This window comes from Scardinius erythrophthalmus (assembly GCF_964197995.2).
Source record: "Scardinius erythrophthalmus genome assembly, chromosome: 24".
NCBI classification, from domain to species: Eukaryota; Metazoa; Chordata; class Actinopteri; order Cypriniformes; family Leuciscidae; genus Scardinius; species Scardinius erythrophthalmus.
Genome location: NC_138244.1, coordinates 997,972 through 1,014,063, shown reverse-complemented (window position 1 = coordinate 1,014,063; position 16,092 = coordinate 997,972). Strand labels below are relative to the sequence as shown.

The 16,092-nt window shown below is 40.2% G+C and overlaps 1 protein-coding gene across 4 annotated transcripts in view; it reads left to right on the top strand.

Annotated features, from left to right (window-relative positions):
- The first annotated feature begins 1,697 nt into the window (after positions 1–1,697).
- Positions 1,698–16,092, top strand: part of LOC308684458 (E3 ubiquitin-protein ligase RNF19B-like) — a 62,347-nt gene continuing 47,952 nt past the window's right edge. For 3 of the 4 annotated variants that reach the window (XM_081355687.1, XM_081355686.1, XM_081355688.1), the window contains exons 1-2: positions 1,714–1,898; positions 2,308–2,411. In XM_081355687.1, the coding sequence (XP_081211813.1) occupies positions 1,826–1,898; positions 2,308–2,411 (177 nt within the window). In that variant the 5' untranslated portion in view covers positions 1,714–1,825. Of the gene's footprint in view, positions 1,899–2,307; positions 2,412–16,092 lie in introns of all 4 variants that reach the window. The other variant, XM_081355685.1, reaches the window with a different exon arrangement.

The window sequence follows — 16,092 nt, the reverse complement described above, 5'->3', positions numbered from 1 at the left end:
GGAGAGGAACAGAAATATTTATAAGCATTTTAAGTCATTGCTTTTTAAACAGAATAGGCTACTCCATGAACTTTCTTTCTCATTATTTTCATTTTACAAAAAACAGCGAAACTCACTTTAGAGAAAGGTTCTTAAGTTCATCTTCTGTACGTTCTGGTCAATGCTTTCATCTTAAAACTCTTCTTGTGTCAAATGTTGTGCGTAAAGCTGCAGTCATTCTTGACGTTGTACACTACAAATGCAGCTTGAAGAAGAACTCCGCCCTAAAGGAGAAACAATCACGTGATTTTACAGAATCTGAAAGGAAAGAGAAACTGTTTCGAGCCGGGCAAGGGTCATGAAACCCCCCTCTTTCAGCTCAAATCTAGCTCACAATCTTTTTGAAAAATGCAACTTAAAGGGGCGTGGTGGCTGTGAGAAGAAGGGAGGGGAGTGGGTGTGGTGTGGTGTGGCACGGCAGGGGGGGGGGGGGATAATTAATGATCAAATTATAGTATATCTGAAATATTTGCTTAATTAAAGATTACTAAAGTGCATAAAACCTGCCATTTATCATTTGTATATTGTGTAGTGAAAGAAACTGAAGGAGTCTGAATATTAAAGAGATTTTTGGTATGTACGAGTATGTAGTCCTGACAAATAAACAAGGTTACAGTGACATACATTCAATATCTTCAAGTTTATCATACATGGGCCGGTGATATACAATTTTGAGTCTTTACAGGCTTCCATCAGTTGCATGTTAAATTTATCATCCACATTTCATCATATATTAACTTTTGCTTCCAAACATTGGTCAAGTTAATGAGATTATCTCTGAGGTCTTCAAGGAGCATTAATAACAGAAAAAGTGTTGTTCTAACAGGGTTGAAGTAGAGAAACACTAATAAATGTACTCCAGTGAGTGGGTTCTAATGCGATACGAGCTCAGTCTGATATTATTATGAATTATTAGGAGCACACTTGATCTAAGAATATTATTATTCCCGGATCTTGGCTTATTTGAGCAGGACGAGATCAATTTAGGTGTTTATTGTTCACTTGACTCGCTTGTTAACCGCTGAAAGTTTAATCTTTGGATCAGTCGAATTCACAAATGAAGCATTTGATCTTATTTGTGACCAAGTTGATTGAAAAGAATCGGCTCAAAAGATTCGCTCATGCAACGGATATCACTGTTGGGTCTCAAGGAAGATTTTGATTTTGCAATAACGAGAAACAGTTGTTGTGTTTTTTTTTTTTTTTATGAAATGGAGGGAAAAGTCTGATAGGCCTATTATGTATTGCAACATAGCGAAGAAAATAAACTTTCATAAAAACTAAAATAACATGGCAGACACATTTATTTTCGTCATTTAGTAGCTACAACTGAAAAAAAAAAAAAAAAAAAATAACACCTGTAACTAGAAGTGTGTATTGGCTAGTCATTTAAATTAAACGATACTGATATAGCCTATCTTTTTCATTTCCTTTCTCATACTATGGTGAAGTAGGCAATCAAATTTCATGCATCATTAAATTCATAATTCAGACCTGACCATCCTGATGTGGATAATCTACAAATAGCCTACAATTTGTTTTTGGTTTGGTGTTGTTCGTGCGTTAGTCTAAAGACCAGCTTAATTTCTCATTTTCAGGGACGGTGCTCTATCATGCCTATGAAAGACACGTGTAGCCACGCCCAGATCTATTTTTTTAGTACATGTAAACTGTAGGACACGTGTTTTACAGTATCCGAGAGAGAGAGAGAGAAACCGGCTAGATGCGACAAGTATTCTAATCGTGCACATAAAAAAGTTCTGTTTTTTAGTTTGATAAACTTATCATGTCCAGTCACGAGAAGCGATATGATGGATTGGAGAAGGACATTATATTAGTGAAAAAGTGTTGCGATATTGGTAAGTATGTTATCATGTCTGTTTTCTACACCTTGCAAACATAATGGCATGTCTTGATGTAGGCCTATCGCTAATTTGGGCCTGAATTGTTTCATTGCAGAATGGTGTTTTCATCTACACCTAGTTACAGGCAGACGATTAGGCTATTATTTATTTTCAGCTTTCTCTGAGTTGTGAGCTTTTTTTATGAACTGCTGGATTTTTTTTCCCATACAACTTAAGTCACATATTCAGTAAAAAAAAAAGAAAAGAAAAAATAACTTTGTCCATTCTTTGCTATTTTTACAATGTGTGCTGTGCAAGCCTATTCCCAAACCACAGAGTTTTGTGTTTACGTCACTAAATAGAGAACAAACCTGACATAAGACTAAATGTTGGCAGTGTTTAAGACATATAATTTCCCCTTCAGATCCATATGATGATGATCCAGATGTTTTAAGAGCTGTATTATCCTGTGGTCACGTCACTGGTCCACAGACACTGACTGACTACTGCAGAGTACAGCTGAATGATGTAAGTGTACTTTATCTGACCAGTTTTATCAAAAAGTACAGGAGGATTCGGAGTGATTATTACGTTTGGTGTGCTTGAGTTTTGGTGCTTAAATATAAGTACATGTTTGAACCATAAATATAAGTCATGTTAAGATGAGTATCTGGATAAATTTGGTAACTGTATCATTTAGCAAAATAAATCTGTGTTGGTGGCATTTGACATAATAAGTGGTCCTATATATTCAAAATATGTATCAACCCCTTTGCTGCAATTTATTTAGAAGAAATCGTACTATTAATTAAACTTAAAGCTTCATTCAATCTCAATACAGTGAGTCTATAGCACACAGGTTGAACCTATGACTCTGAGTGTCACAGATTCCCTTTGTTCTGATTTATGTTTGTTTTGCACTGTCTAATCTGTCGTCATGGACACTAATGCGATTTGTTATTCAGCTCAGGTGTATGTATTTAATTATCCTCATTTTCCTTTGTATTTAAATTCCCTTGTGTTCAGTTCTGATTGTTTGGGTCTCATCAGTGTTATGGTTTTGTTTGTTTGCCGACCTATCGTTGGAAATACCTGTGGAAACCAAGGTTATTATTTTTCATTATTATCATAATATTTTTTTATTTTAATAACCTTTTCGATTTTGCTTTAAATTTCTGTTTAGTTTTAGTTAGTTTCATTAATGGTTATGTTAGGTTTTTTTATTTTTGCTAATTATTATTTTATTTCAGTTAGTTTTTCAGTAACTGTTGTTAGTTTAGTTTAGTTTTAGTTTTTAATTTTTTATGAATTTTTCATTTTACGAAAATGTTTTTGACCAATAATTTTAGTCTTATGCCGAGTTCAGACTGCACGATTTTAGCCCTGATTTTGGTTCGCCGTCAGGTTTTGAGAGATCGCCGACAAATGCCCGAAATCACAGGCAAATCGGTGCTCGTTCACGCGAGTGACAATCACGCAGTGTGAATGAGCAAAGACGCGATCAGAGAGAATCGCAGACGATTCAAAATCCTGCTGTGTGAAAAGTGTTCTGACTAAAAATTACATCGGCGATGACCGACAGCCAATGAGAGAGCAAGATACAGAGCAGCGGGGAGTTCGGGGAGGAGTTATAGGCCACAATATCTGTATTTTAATAGATATATTTACAATTATATCAAACAGAAACAAAGCACAAACATTTGCTTGACCAGCAGCAACAGCAGCACATTTCAACATTATTTATTTACCCCCAACTCTCTTTGCAGAACACACAGTCCTTGCTCCCCTTGTCTTCCCAGCCATTTCCTCATGCATAATGTTTTTCTTTTTCTCCTTTTTGTTGCAAATCAGTGCACAGACAATTTGGATCGCAAGCTTCTTGCAGGCTATCATTTTTAATAACAATTTCAGTCTCGCGTGAGAACTGCGGTCTTACGCACACGAGATTTTGCGTTATTTCCTTATCACTTCTGTTTGCTTGTGAAACGTATTTTGCGGCGATTCTTCCTCCTGAAAGTCATGCAGTGTGAAACCTCCTGTCGCCGATGCATCGTGCAGTGTGAACACACCAGCAAATGAAAGTTACCCTGGATAGTCGTGCAGTGTGAAAAGAACAGTGACTCGACTACTTTGAAAATCGTGCAATGTGGACTCGGCATTAGTTTCAGTTTTCGTTTACAAAAATAACCTTGGAGGAAACTAGAAGTCTTGGATCTTCATCTTCTTCATCGTGTGTGTTACTACAGCCAGTGCGTGACAGTGAGCCACATCTGGCTATTTGACACAAATCATCTGGCTCTTCAGGTCTCTCATCCTTTACCAACAAATGATCGATAAGAAATAAAACACAAAAAATTAGCTTTGCACTGAAGCCGGTTACAATGCCTTTTGTTGTACCTACCGAAGTTAAAGCACAATATGTAAGATTAAAATATAAATAAACCACTAGAACAATGTTAGATTTTGTTCACTTTTATACTTGCATTATTCCAAATGTTTCCATTCCGACAATGTTTAAATAAAGATAAATCCGCAGTTCTCTTACGAGAGGTTGTCTCGTACTGCGTAATATCTTACGCTATGGGGAAATCTCTTTTCCGCGAGATATTGAAGCCAAAAAATTATCCTTAATTTTGTAATAATATAAAACGCGTTGCGGCAGCATGCAGACATAGGCGAGACAGCTTGCGCGCCTATTGGCTGCTCTGCGGCAACTGCAGCAGTCTATCGAAAAGGCCCCGTCGTGAACGGGCGTGGCCTTGGGCTATAAATATAGCTCGAGAGGCTGGTATAGCAGATTTTCATCTCTTCAGCGAAGCGCATGCATCGCTGAATCCAGAGAGAAGAAGCTGCGCTGTCAGAGAAAGCCTTTCAGCGGGACGAGCCTTGCATCGAAGCCACTGGCCGAGCCGCCTTCTGCCGCCGTTCCTTCTGCGCTATCCGGCGCATCATATCCTTTCCTGCTAGTGTGTGTTCGCCGCCGCGACACACACTCTCTTTCTAAAAGAGCTCGAGCATCTTTTTAAAGATGTCTCGCACCTCTTGTGGCTCGTGCTGAGCCCCACTCAGCGACAGGGACCGCCATGTCATCTGCGTTTCCTGCCTGGGTGAAGGACATGCAGCTCTCGCGCTCGCTGACGACGGATAGGCCTACCCTCACTGTGAGCTACTGCCTAAGGCGACTCTGAGGACTCGTCTGGCACCCTTCCGCGAGACTGCACTCCCGCCCGCTACGGTACCGCGCCGTAAAAAGCGCCGTGCTCAGCGGGTCCCGGAGCCTCCTCCAACCGACACAAGTTCGCCGGTTCACCCGCCAGCTTCGCCGCCCGCTTCACCTGAGTCTCTCCTGGACAGCGGCCGCTGTCTGCCGCCGCTTCCGTTGCGGATGACACTGAAGAAGTGGCTATTGTAGAGGAAGACAGCTGCTCTATCCTGGCGTCGGGCAGTGAGGATTGGGTGAGCTCTGTGGATCTCGCCCCTTCTGCTCGCGAGTCTTCCGGGAAAAGAGCGAGCATCGAAGCAGAGCTGAAGCGTCTGCTCACACAGGCCGTGGAGAGCCTAGGCCTCGAGTGGTCAACGCCCGCGGAGCCTGCGCACAACCGGCTGGATGGTTGTTTCCTGCAAGGAGACCGCATTTCGCCGACTTCTAGACCCGCACCGTTTCTTCCTGAGCTTCATGAAGAACTCGCGAAGTCCTGGTGTGCCCCCTCCTCAGCCAGGGTGCGTACCTCTGCCTCAGCAGCATTCTCCATGCTGGACGGTGCTAAAGACGGTGCTGGCCTGGCCGGATTTGCGTGCAGGATTTGAGAAGCGCTATGGATCTTGTACACCGCGCCAATAAATCCGCTGCACAGGCCATAGGGTGTAACATGGCCTCTCTCACCGTTGCTGAGAGACATCTATGGTTGACGCTCTCTGAGATGCCGGACTCGGAGCGCGCTGCGTTCCTCGACGCCCCCATCTCTCCTGCCGGTCTCTTTGGATTGTCCGCCAAAGATTTCGCGTCACAGGCCATGAAGCATTTTCTGCCGAAGCGCTAAGTCTGCAACAGGCCGCTCTAAACAGCCGTCTGCTCGAAGCTCCCAGCCGCAGCCGCAGCCCACCGCCGCTGCTTCACAGCGTCAACAGGCCCGAGACTTGAGACCGCGCTCTCACTCTACCGGACGCCGCCCCCCACGTTCTGTAAAAACGAAACCAACACACATACAGTCAGCTCAGGCAGACGGTGTTTTCAATGCAGTAAATGTGCCCGCTGTTATGCACACGTATTCACTCACAGACATGACAAACCCCAAGGGGTTCCCCCCGCTCGCTCTCTCTCAGCTATCCGCCCAGAAGGGATCGAGCGCGGTCAGGCTGCCCGCTGTGATCAGCGCGCCCCCCACCTTAAACGCTGCAAACACGGCATTTATTATACAGCATATATGGCTCTATTCCTCGAAATGGTCTGTGTTCTCTAGCTGGTGCACAGCTCGTGGCAAATCACCCCCAGACTGTGGGGTGACGGAGGTTCTCTCCTTCCTGCAAGAGCTACTGGATAAGGGTAGAACCCCATCCACACTCAAAGTTTACGTGGCGGCTATAGCAGTGTTCACTAAACCAACGCTTGGTCAGTCACTTGGAAGGAACGATCTGGTCATTCGCTTCCTAAGAAGAGCTAAGAGGCTAAATCCTCCCAGACCTCCCTCAGTTCCCATATGGGACCTTTCCACGGTCTTGGAGGCCATGAAAGGCGCCCCATTCGAGCCAGTCCAATCAATAAATATCAAACACTTCTCTTTTAAGACGGTGTTTCTTCTGGCTCTCGCTTCAGTAAAGCGCAAAGGGAACCTGCAAGCGCTCTCAGTAAGCGCGACATGTATGGAGTTTGGGCCAAATGACTCGAAAGTCATACTCAAGCCAAGGCACGGGTACGTTCCTAAATCCCTCAACACACCGTTCAGGTCTCAGGTGATTTCTCTGTCAGCCCTGCCGGTCTCTAACAAGGAGATGGACGCGAGCTTCCTTTGCCTGGTCAGGACATTAAGGGCTTATGTGTCTCGCTCGACTGTCTTCAGACAGACGGAGCAGCTATTTGTTTCGTTCAACGGACGTTCTAAGGGACTAGCTGTGTCGAAACAGAATCTATCCAGGTTGGGCCCGGGCGCCTGCCCTTGGGACTTTTGGTGTTGGATAGGAGCTGTCTCGCCTATGTCTGCATGCTGCCACAACGCGTTTTACATTATTACAAAATTAAGAATAATTTTTTTGGCTTCAATATCTCGTGTATTTCCCCATAGCGTAAGATATTACGCAGTACTCGTTCCCTCTTCTAGAGAGAACCGAGGTTACGTTAGTAACCGAGTACGTTTTAATCAGTGTAACGGCCCATGTCACTGCGTCGCCTGTCAATCGCATCATATCCGCGTTACCCTCGATTTCAGATTTCTCTTCTTTTTTCTTTTTTTTTACTGCGAGTTGCATGTTTTTACCTCAGAGACAACACAATTCTGTCAAGTGGCTAACATGGCATAATGAGAGAGAGCTTTATTTGTAGTAACAGTAATAGTAACATTTTCCTCCATTCAATATATTTAATGTTTCAAACCAGCCACCGAGCAAACGCACAGAGTAATGTTACACACAGAGAAACATAACTTTCAACACACTCAACGTATTTAGTACGATTGTTTTGACCAATTAAAACAACACCACGTTACCCCACATACACATGAACGAATAGAGCGGATGTGGCCAACTGTGGTGTATAAGCATAATAAAAGCTCTGCTGCTCTCAGCAAGGGTCATATGGTCATGAAAAACCTGGAAAAGTCATCGAAATTTAGAAAAGCAATTTCCAGGCCTGGAAAAGTTTTGGAAAATAAATAAACCCAGAAAGTTTGGGAAAAGTCATGGAATTTTTTTTCAAAATATTTATATAATAGAATATATGTTTAATTGATAATATAATATTGATTAAAACAAATTGCAATACTTAACGTTCTTTCCATCAGATTTTGTTTTGCAGCGTTGAGCATTATAACCAATCGCACACATTTCTGTTGAGCTTATGGATGTGATGGCCAATCAGAGGCGTTCAGATTAGTCATCACTATAAGGAAGAGTTTTGTTCAGTTAGCGAAAAAAAAATGAAACGTGCAAATAATCCCATCATAAACAAAGTGCAGATTGGATGTAAGAGATTAATGTCGCGGTGTAGTCAGCTTCCGGGATTTTAACGGGAGTGGTGAGTGTGCTTAAACCTGCGCGAGACCCAAGTTATGGACAGCCTCACGATCGCTCACATTCTCTGCTCTCTTTCTACTGTATATACAGTTTATTCCAGTTAATATAATGTATTCATCATGCTGATAAGATCATGTAAAGTCTTCATTTGCTAATGCGTAAAAAGCATTAAAATAGTTCACAAATGCTTATTAGATTGTTTTATCGGTGTAATCAGAATATGACATGCAGTTTCTCAAAAACAAAAACTTAATGTATTCTATTAATCAACGTTAATAATCATTATTACAATATCAAAAGCATTGATTGACAACAATGACCCTGTAATGAGTTATGTTAATGTATAATTTATGAGTAACATTAAACAGTCTGTCAGATGCAGCTTCTGTTCCACCTTTGCAGTGTAAAGATGGCTTTTGTGAATGATAACTCTTTATTGGTAACAAATAGTATTCTGATTTAGTTCAGTACTTGGTTAAATTTGACATAAGAGACAAGGTACTGCATTCATCCACTGAACCCGTGGAGCGGATCATGTGCTGACTGCGTGAGCAAAGTGCACACTTCTTTCTGCACAGCACAAACACACAGTTTATTGATAAGGACGCAAAGCCTTATCACACTTTCAGTTTTAGTTTGTTTGACAGCAATGGCGCAAAACAAAACATGAAGAACTTTTATGTTATTATGAGAATAGTTTCTAATAGCATCTTTTGCAGCGATTTTTGTGTGAGCATATCAGTGAACACCCCTGACCACTCGGTGAGTTTCAGGTCTTTGTAAACGAAAGTTTAATGCGTTTTATGAAGGATTGTTCCAGTGCACCTATACACTCATTCTAGAGGTTTTGGGGAAAGCGAAAGAAACCTAAAATTCTTGGGACAGCAGCATTTGTCCAAATTTTAATCTTAACCGTTCTATTTCACCAGAAACGATCTGTAAACAGGGCTTTAAGTGTAAAATACCGAACTTGTCCTTTAATATTCGTCATTTCCTGTTTAACAGTAGTTTTCCTCAGTTTTTCAAGTAAGGAGGAACTTAAAGAAGCATTCGGTTGCGTTCTAGGTAGTGGAAAAACTCTTGCAAAACTCGTGTTACCACATACCATTCAGATCAAAAAGAAGGTCGAAAGCACTTGTCAGAGGCACAAAACTTCTTTTAGCTTTAGGTAAGTGCCTATTACCAACATAATCCAATCACAATTTAATTAACAAATTGTTCAACCAGACCTAAATGACCTCTCACATTCACCCCCAAATAACTGCAATGAAAAGTCCTGTACCCCTGGAAAATAGAGTGGCCATCACACTCTATAAATTGGCAAGCAATATGGAGTTCCATGATGTGGCCAGTTTATTTGGAGTTGGTATCAGCACAGCATTTGACATATTTTGGGAGGTGTGCAAGGTACTTTGCCAAATTAGGAAGGAATATGTGACAAGGCCAAAAAGTGAGGCAAAAATGCAAGATCTCATTGATGGCTTTGAAAGCAAGACTGGATTCCCTATGTGTGGGGGTGCCCTAGACGACACACATCACTGCACCTTCAGCATAGCACACCACAACTGTAAAGACTGGTACGGTACATACAGTGTGCTGTTTCAAGGCCCTGTAGACTGTATTCACAAGTGCCTTGAATGTTTTTTGACCAGGGAAATGCCCAAATGTTTTTGTGTTTGAATGTTCTAGCCTCTCCCAAAAGCTTGACAATGGATCATTCTTTCCAATAATAACAAGAAAGACTAACAGGGTTGATTAGGGTTGGGTATCATTTGGGTTTTACTGGTGCCAAATCGATACTTTTAAAATGGTACCGGTGCCTAAACGGTGCCTAAAAAAAAAGAAATTTGTCTTCAATTACATGTCCTCTTTCAGACTTGTGGTGAAAAAAAGTCCGAACTACACATTTAGATTTTTATTTTACTACGCTTTGTCTTCAAATTCAACAAAAGTTGGCGTTCTTGATCAACACGATCTTGCTCCACGATCGCTGTCTGCTCCCTGTCATCACACACACCACTGGAAAGCGCACTCTCTCCTGTACAATGCTGTCGGATCCAAATATGGTCATTTCCTTTTTAGCAGCAACCAGTCGTGAAAGTAAAAGGGCTGAATGCGCAATCTCATTGGCTGATGATAAATCTTTAAAGCCCGTTTTCTCAAAATGACTTTTCTCTCATTCTCCAAGTCTGAAATCTCCACTTCAGTAGCACCGATATACACCAATCTTTCCAGTCTTGTACCTAGTTATATTATGAAGACATGTACAGAGGGATTTGTAAATATATTATTCCTAGCCTGATTTATATAACATTTTATTCCAAAAAACATGGCGAAAATCTTTTTTTTAAGGCTATTGACAGTATATTCTGATTTACAGATAAATCCCTCTGTAATTTTTTCCCCATCTAATATGTGAACACAATTAAAGAATAATTTTTAACCTGGCTTTATCCAATGCTCAGATTTTTTATATATGCAAATTAGCACATATTTAATTAGATATTGTCTAATTTGCATATTCAAGTTTCAAGTATAAAGCACATTTAAAACAACCTTGGTTGACCAAAGTGCTGTACAAGATATACTGTATCTAGGTCCATCCCATAGAATTAAAATCACAAGACATCACTACAATCACTTTCACAAGACATTAAACGCACAAGAGTACAAATAGGTTTTTAAAAGACTTCTAAACTCCAACAATGTGGACGCTGTTTTGATGTGTAATGGCAGATTGTTCCATAACCTGGGGCCAGCTATCGCAAAGGCTCTGTCGCCCCTGCATTTCAATCTGGATCTGGGTACTCGTAACAGATAATTGGTCTGTGATCTGAGCAATATGGCTGGTTTGTGTTCCATAACCAACTCAGTAAGGTATTGAGGAGCAAGATTGTTTAATGCTTTATACACAAACAACAAGACTTTAAATTCAATACGATACTGAACAGGTAGCCAGTGCAGTGAGTGTAGTGTAGGCGTGATGTGATCCCGTTTGCGAATGCCTGCAAGCAGAAGGGCAGCTGCATTTTGGACCAGTTGAAGCCGGTGGATAGATGCAGGTAACCCTTGATATAGCGAATTACAGTAATCAATCCGTGATGTCTCCTGAGGTGGTAAAAACTGGAACTGACAACTGTATTAATTTGTTTGTTAAATTTTAGTCCACTATCCAATATAAAACCCAGATTCTTTGCAGCAAACTAACGATATGAAGTGAGAGAACCCAAGTCAACATTGCTCAAATCACTGTTCTCAGTTGGCCCAAATTTGAGTTTTGCTGTCATTCAAATGGAGAAAGTTATTATTGAGCCATGCTTTTAGTTCTAGAAGGCATTCCATCAATTGATTTATGGCAGACCTGTCATTGCGCTTAAATGGTATATAAAGCTGCGTGTCATCAGCATAGCAATGATAAGAAACTCCAAATCTTCTAAATATAGAACCTATGGGTAACATGTACAATGAAAACAGCAACGGTGCTAAAGTTGAACCCTGGGGGACACCACATATAACATGTGCTACAGTAGAAGAATACTTCCCTATATTTACAGAGAATCTTCTGTTAGACAAGAAGGACCGAAACCAGTCGAGTACAGTGCCTCTTAAACCGATGTAGTGCTCCAAGCGATACAGGAGGATACCATGATCAACAAAATCAAACACAGAGCTGAGATCTAACATTATTAGAGCCATGGTGTTACCAGCATCAGTAGACATTAAAATGTCATTAAAAACTTTCAAAAGGGCAGTATCTGTGCTATGTAAGGTTTTAAAACCAGACTGAAAGATATCTGAAATACCATTACTATTCAAGTACTTTTGTAGCTGCGTAAATACAATTTTTTCTAAAATTTTGGATAAAAACGGCAAGTTGGAGATTGGTCGAAAATTTGAGTAAACTGAAGGATCAGGCGAAGGCTTCTTAGGGATCGGTGATACTGAAGCTAATATAAAGCAGTCAGGGACTGTCCCTTTCAAAAGTTGTTTATTTTTATTACTAGATCAGATCCAATGGTGTCAAAAATAAATTTTACAAATCGTGAGGGCAAAACATCATGGGGAGAAAAGGTGTTTTTTAATTTTAGAGCGATTTCTTTGCATGTCTTCAAAGAGACTAGTTCAAAATCGCTCTACTGAGTAGTGAATAATATGGGGTCTGGAATGGAATTTGGCTTTGTAGATAATTGAACCCGTGCGTCTTTAACTTTATCTAGGAATACTTAAGAAGGTTTTCGCATAATGAAAATGAAACCTCTGGAAATATCTGCATCGGGGGGGTTTAAGACTGAATCTATCGTTGAAAATAAAATTCTAGAACAGTATGAATTTTGGGCTATGATGTCTGATAAATATTTAGTTTTTGCAATTTTGGCAGCCTTTTGAAAATTGTGTAACGAGGCCTTCAGTATTTCATATGATACCTGTAGCCTATCCTTCTTCCACTTTCGTTCACACTGACGACATTGCTGTCTGAGTTCCCGAATTACATTATTTATCCATGGTTGGGATTTGCATTTCCGATTAACGAGCTTTCGAGGTGCAGTAACATCTAAGATATTATGACATATATTATTGAACCGTTGCACTTCATCATCAACACTCAAGTGAGACGGAACAGAGTCCGAGGTGAGAGGTTGATGTTCTTCCAGATACATTTTAGAAAATGCATTACAGGATTGTGCAGTCAGAGTACGAGACCAGCAAGCTTGAGCTGGTTTGGTACTGGGTAAAAAAGGGAGAATAGTAGAGAACAGCACTGCTTTATGATCGGAAAAGGAAATGTCACTAGTGACAACATCAGCAAAAGATAAACCATAAGTCAGTATCAAATCTGTATGACCAAGACAGTGAGTGGGGCCATTTACCCATTGTACAAAGTTTAGTGAAGATATAAGGTTTAAAAAATCCTTTGCTAAGGCATATTTAAACATTAAATTACAGAAAACTTGTAATACATCTTAATGTAGGTAATCAACTAGGGAAAGTTTCATGATAATATCTACTAGTTAAAAAATTTACCCTATTCACCTGTAGTGTCTCGCCTTAAGAGCCTCAAAACGATGGTGAATGACATTAAAGAACAGCTTTTTTCTTGAAAAAAAATTCTTAAAATTTTCAAATTTAAGTGTACTTAAATATATTTAAATAAGTAGCCTTATTAGAAAACACAACAAATTTACATAACAAATCCACAATGAACCTAAGACACCTAACCCAACTACAATAATTTAACACTAAATAACACTATAAAACAGTTACAGTACTAATAACAGCTAAGTAGTCTGTATTCTTGGTTTGCTACTATGGCAAAATACGACACCTCTCCTGACTTATTGCCATGGGCGGCGCTAGGGAGGGGCTAGCAGGAGCTTCAGCACCCCCATGAAAGACCAAAGGCTACCAAATATTCAGGCTGTATTCTATGGAAGCCCTGAACCGCATTTTTGAAAAAAAAAAAAAAAGGAAACTTATCTTGTTATTTCGATATATTAAGTATTCGATATTAATTATTTCAACATAATATCTCGTTATTTTGACATAATAAGTTGTTATTTGACATAATATCTCTTTATTTCGACATAACAACTTGTTATTTCGACATAATAAGGGGATATTCTAATCTGCATTAAGCCACATTAAACGTTCTTATAATGGTTTTCTATGGGAGGAAAATGCTTAAAGGTGTGGTATAATGCCCTTTTCACATGATGTAAAATAAGTCTCTGATGTCCCCAGAGTGTGTGTGTGAAGTTTTAGCTCAGAATACCCAACAGATATTTTTATATAGCGTGTTGTCACTTTTTGAAGGTGAGCAAAACCACACCGTTTTGTGTCTGTTCCTTTAAATGCAAATGAGCTGCTGCTGGAGGCAAAGGGGGCGGAGCTACAACAGCTTGTGTCATTTTACCTCACACAGAGGTAAGTGAGTTTAGCCTTTTATGTTCCAACAATGATGGAGAGACTCAAGAAGTGACAACATGTAGAAGCAACAGGACATTTCTGAATGGTTAGTTGATGAATTTATGATGCTGATGTGTAGTTATCTTCTAGTCATTGATTAGCATATTCCATCCATCCATCCATCTTCTACCGCTTATCCGGGGCCGGGTCGCGGGGGCAGCAGTCTAAGCAGGGATGTCCAGACTTCCCTCTCCCTAGACACTTCCTCCAGCTCTTCCGGGGGGACACCGAGGCGTTCCCAGGCCAGCCGGGAGACATAGTCTCTCCAGCGTGACCTAGGTCTTCCCCGGGGTCTCCTCCCGGTGGGACGCGCCCGGAACACCTTCCCGGGAAGGCGTCCAGGAGGCATCCGGAGCAGATGCCCGAGCCACCTCAGCTGGCCCCTCTTGATGTGGAGGAGCAGCGGCTCTACTCTGAGCTCCTCCCGAAAGACCGAGCTCCTCACCCTATCTCTAACGCCCGTTTGCTGCAGTGCGTATGCAGTGCAGGAGCAGCACATGCAATAGTGCTTTCACATATGCTGCGTTTGCAGTGCGTAACTGATCCGCTGCTGTAGGCTATAACACAAATACATACTCGCTATTTGTATTTCAAATCCGGAAGTTATCAGCAACTTTTATTTAAAAAAAAGTTTTTTGTCAGCATTGCAATTCTCTTTGTACACATATACACTCTTTTTTAGACGTATTCACGTTTAAGTAAGGAATAATTGACGACAGGCCGTTGAATTATTAGAAAAATAATGCACACCCGAGGTGGTAATGCGGTCACGGCGCGAAGCGGAGTTACACCTCGGGTGTGCATTATTTTTCTAATAATTCAACGGCCTGAAGTCAATTATTCCGCTTATACTACAGTTACCACACCTCGAAACATTGTTCAGATTATGTATTTCAAGACGTTTGTAAAGTTTTTGTCATTAAAACGCTCTTGTATGTAGGACTAATTTCTTACGCATCTAAACCAATGCCTCCGTTGCTAATTCCAAAACGTCATTTTAGAGTTAGTAACGGAGGTTTGAGCCACTGATAGCAGACTAATGCTGGAGACACACGACTAGCTGACACCTTCTCTGACTGTTTTCATCGCAGCAGATTTTAAACACCGACTTTGAACACAGACTGAACGCGCTGAACACGCGTTTGGGCATTATCAGTCATAAGTATCAAATTGCATTCATAACCGGCCTTAAAGTGTGTCCCCGGCTTTATGCAGTTATTAATGCAGTTATTAGAGAGAGATGTTGCAATAATGAGACAGAAAAGCATGTGCGTCAGTATTATTAGCCTATTTATTTATTAATTTAATTCGTTTTAATTAATTCGGTCATTCTTTTTTTTTTTTTTTTTTTTTTCATTGACAGATGACAGTAGACTATAGCCAAATAAATGAAACACAAAGCCCTTTTAACAAGTGGGCCTATAAATAATTATTTATTTATTATTATCTGCAATAAATATCCGTACTGCAGGACTATCCATTTATTTAGCCTATATTCAGTTTAGTTTTCTATTGATTATAATATAGACAGGACTATATACTTTATTTATTAAAATTAAACTGCATGTTTCCATTGATTGTGAAGCTAGACATTGAAAACTGCAGATCAAGCGCATGGGGCTAAATGCTTTTTATTGTTATGAATTGTATCCTATTTTCCGTTATTACCGTTAACTACGCGAAGTGATATGGAACTGTAATGCGGTCAAGACCTGCTGGAACTACTTTAGCTGTGCGTTTCCCTGAAAATAATGCACACCTTAGAACGTTCGTCAACCAATCAGATTCAAGCATTCAACGGCCCTGTAGTATAACACAATTTAAACAACATATTATTAAATGCATTACTTCTATATAATTACATATTAAGTTGCTCAAGCAAGTGGTAAAATATTTTACCATGTACAAATATTAAAATCGAATAGCATACATTTTAAATTAAAACTTAAAATTGACAAAAACAGCAGACTCATACCCTTTCTTTTGCATAATTTAAATCTTTATAATATACAATAAACCT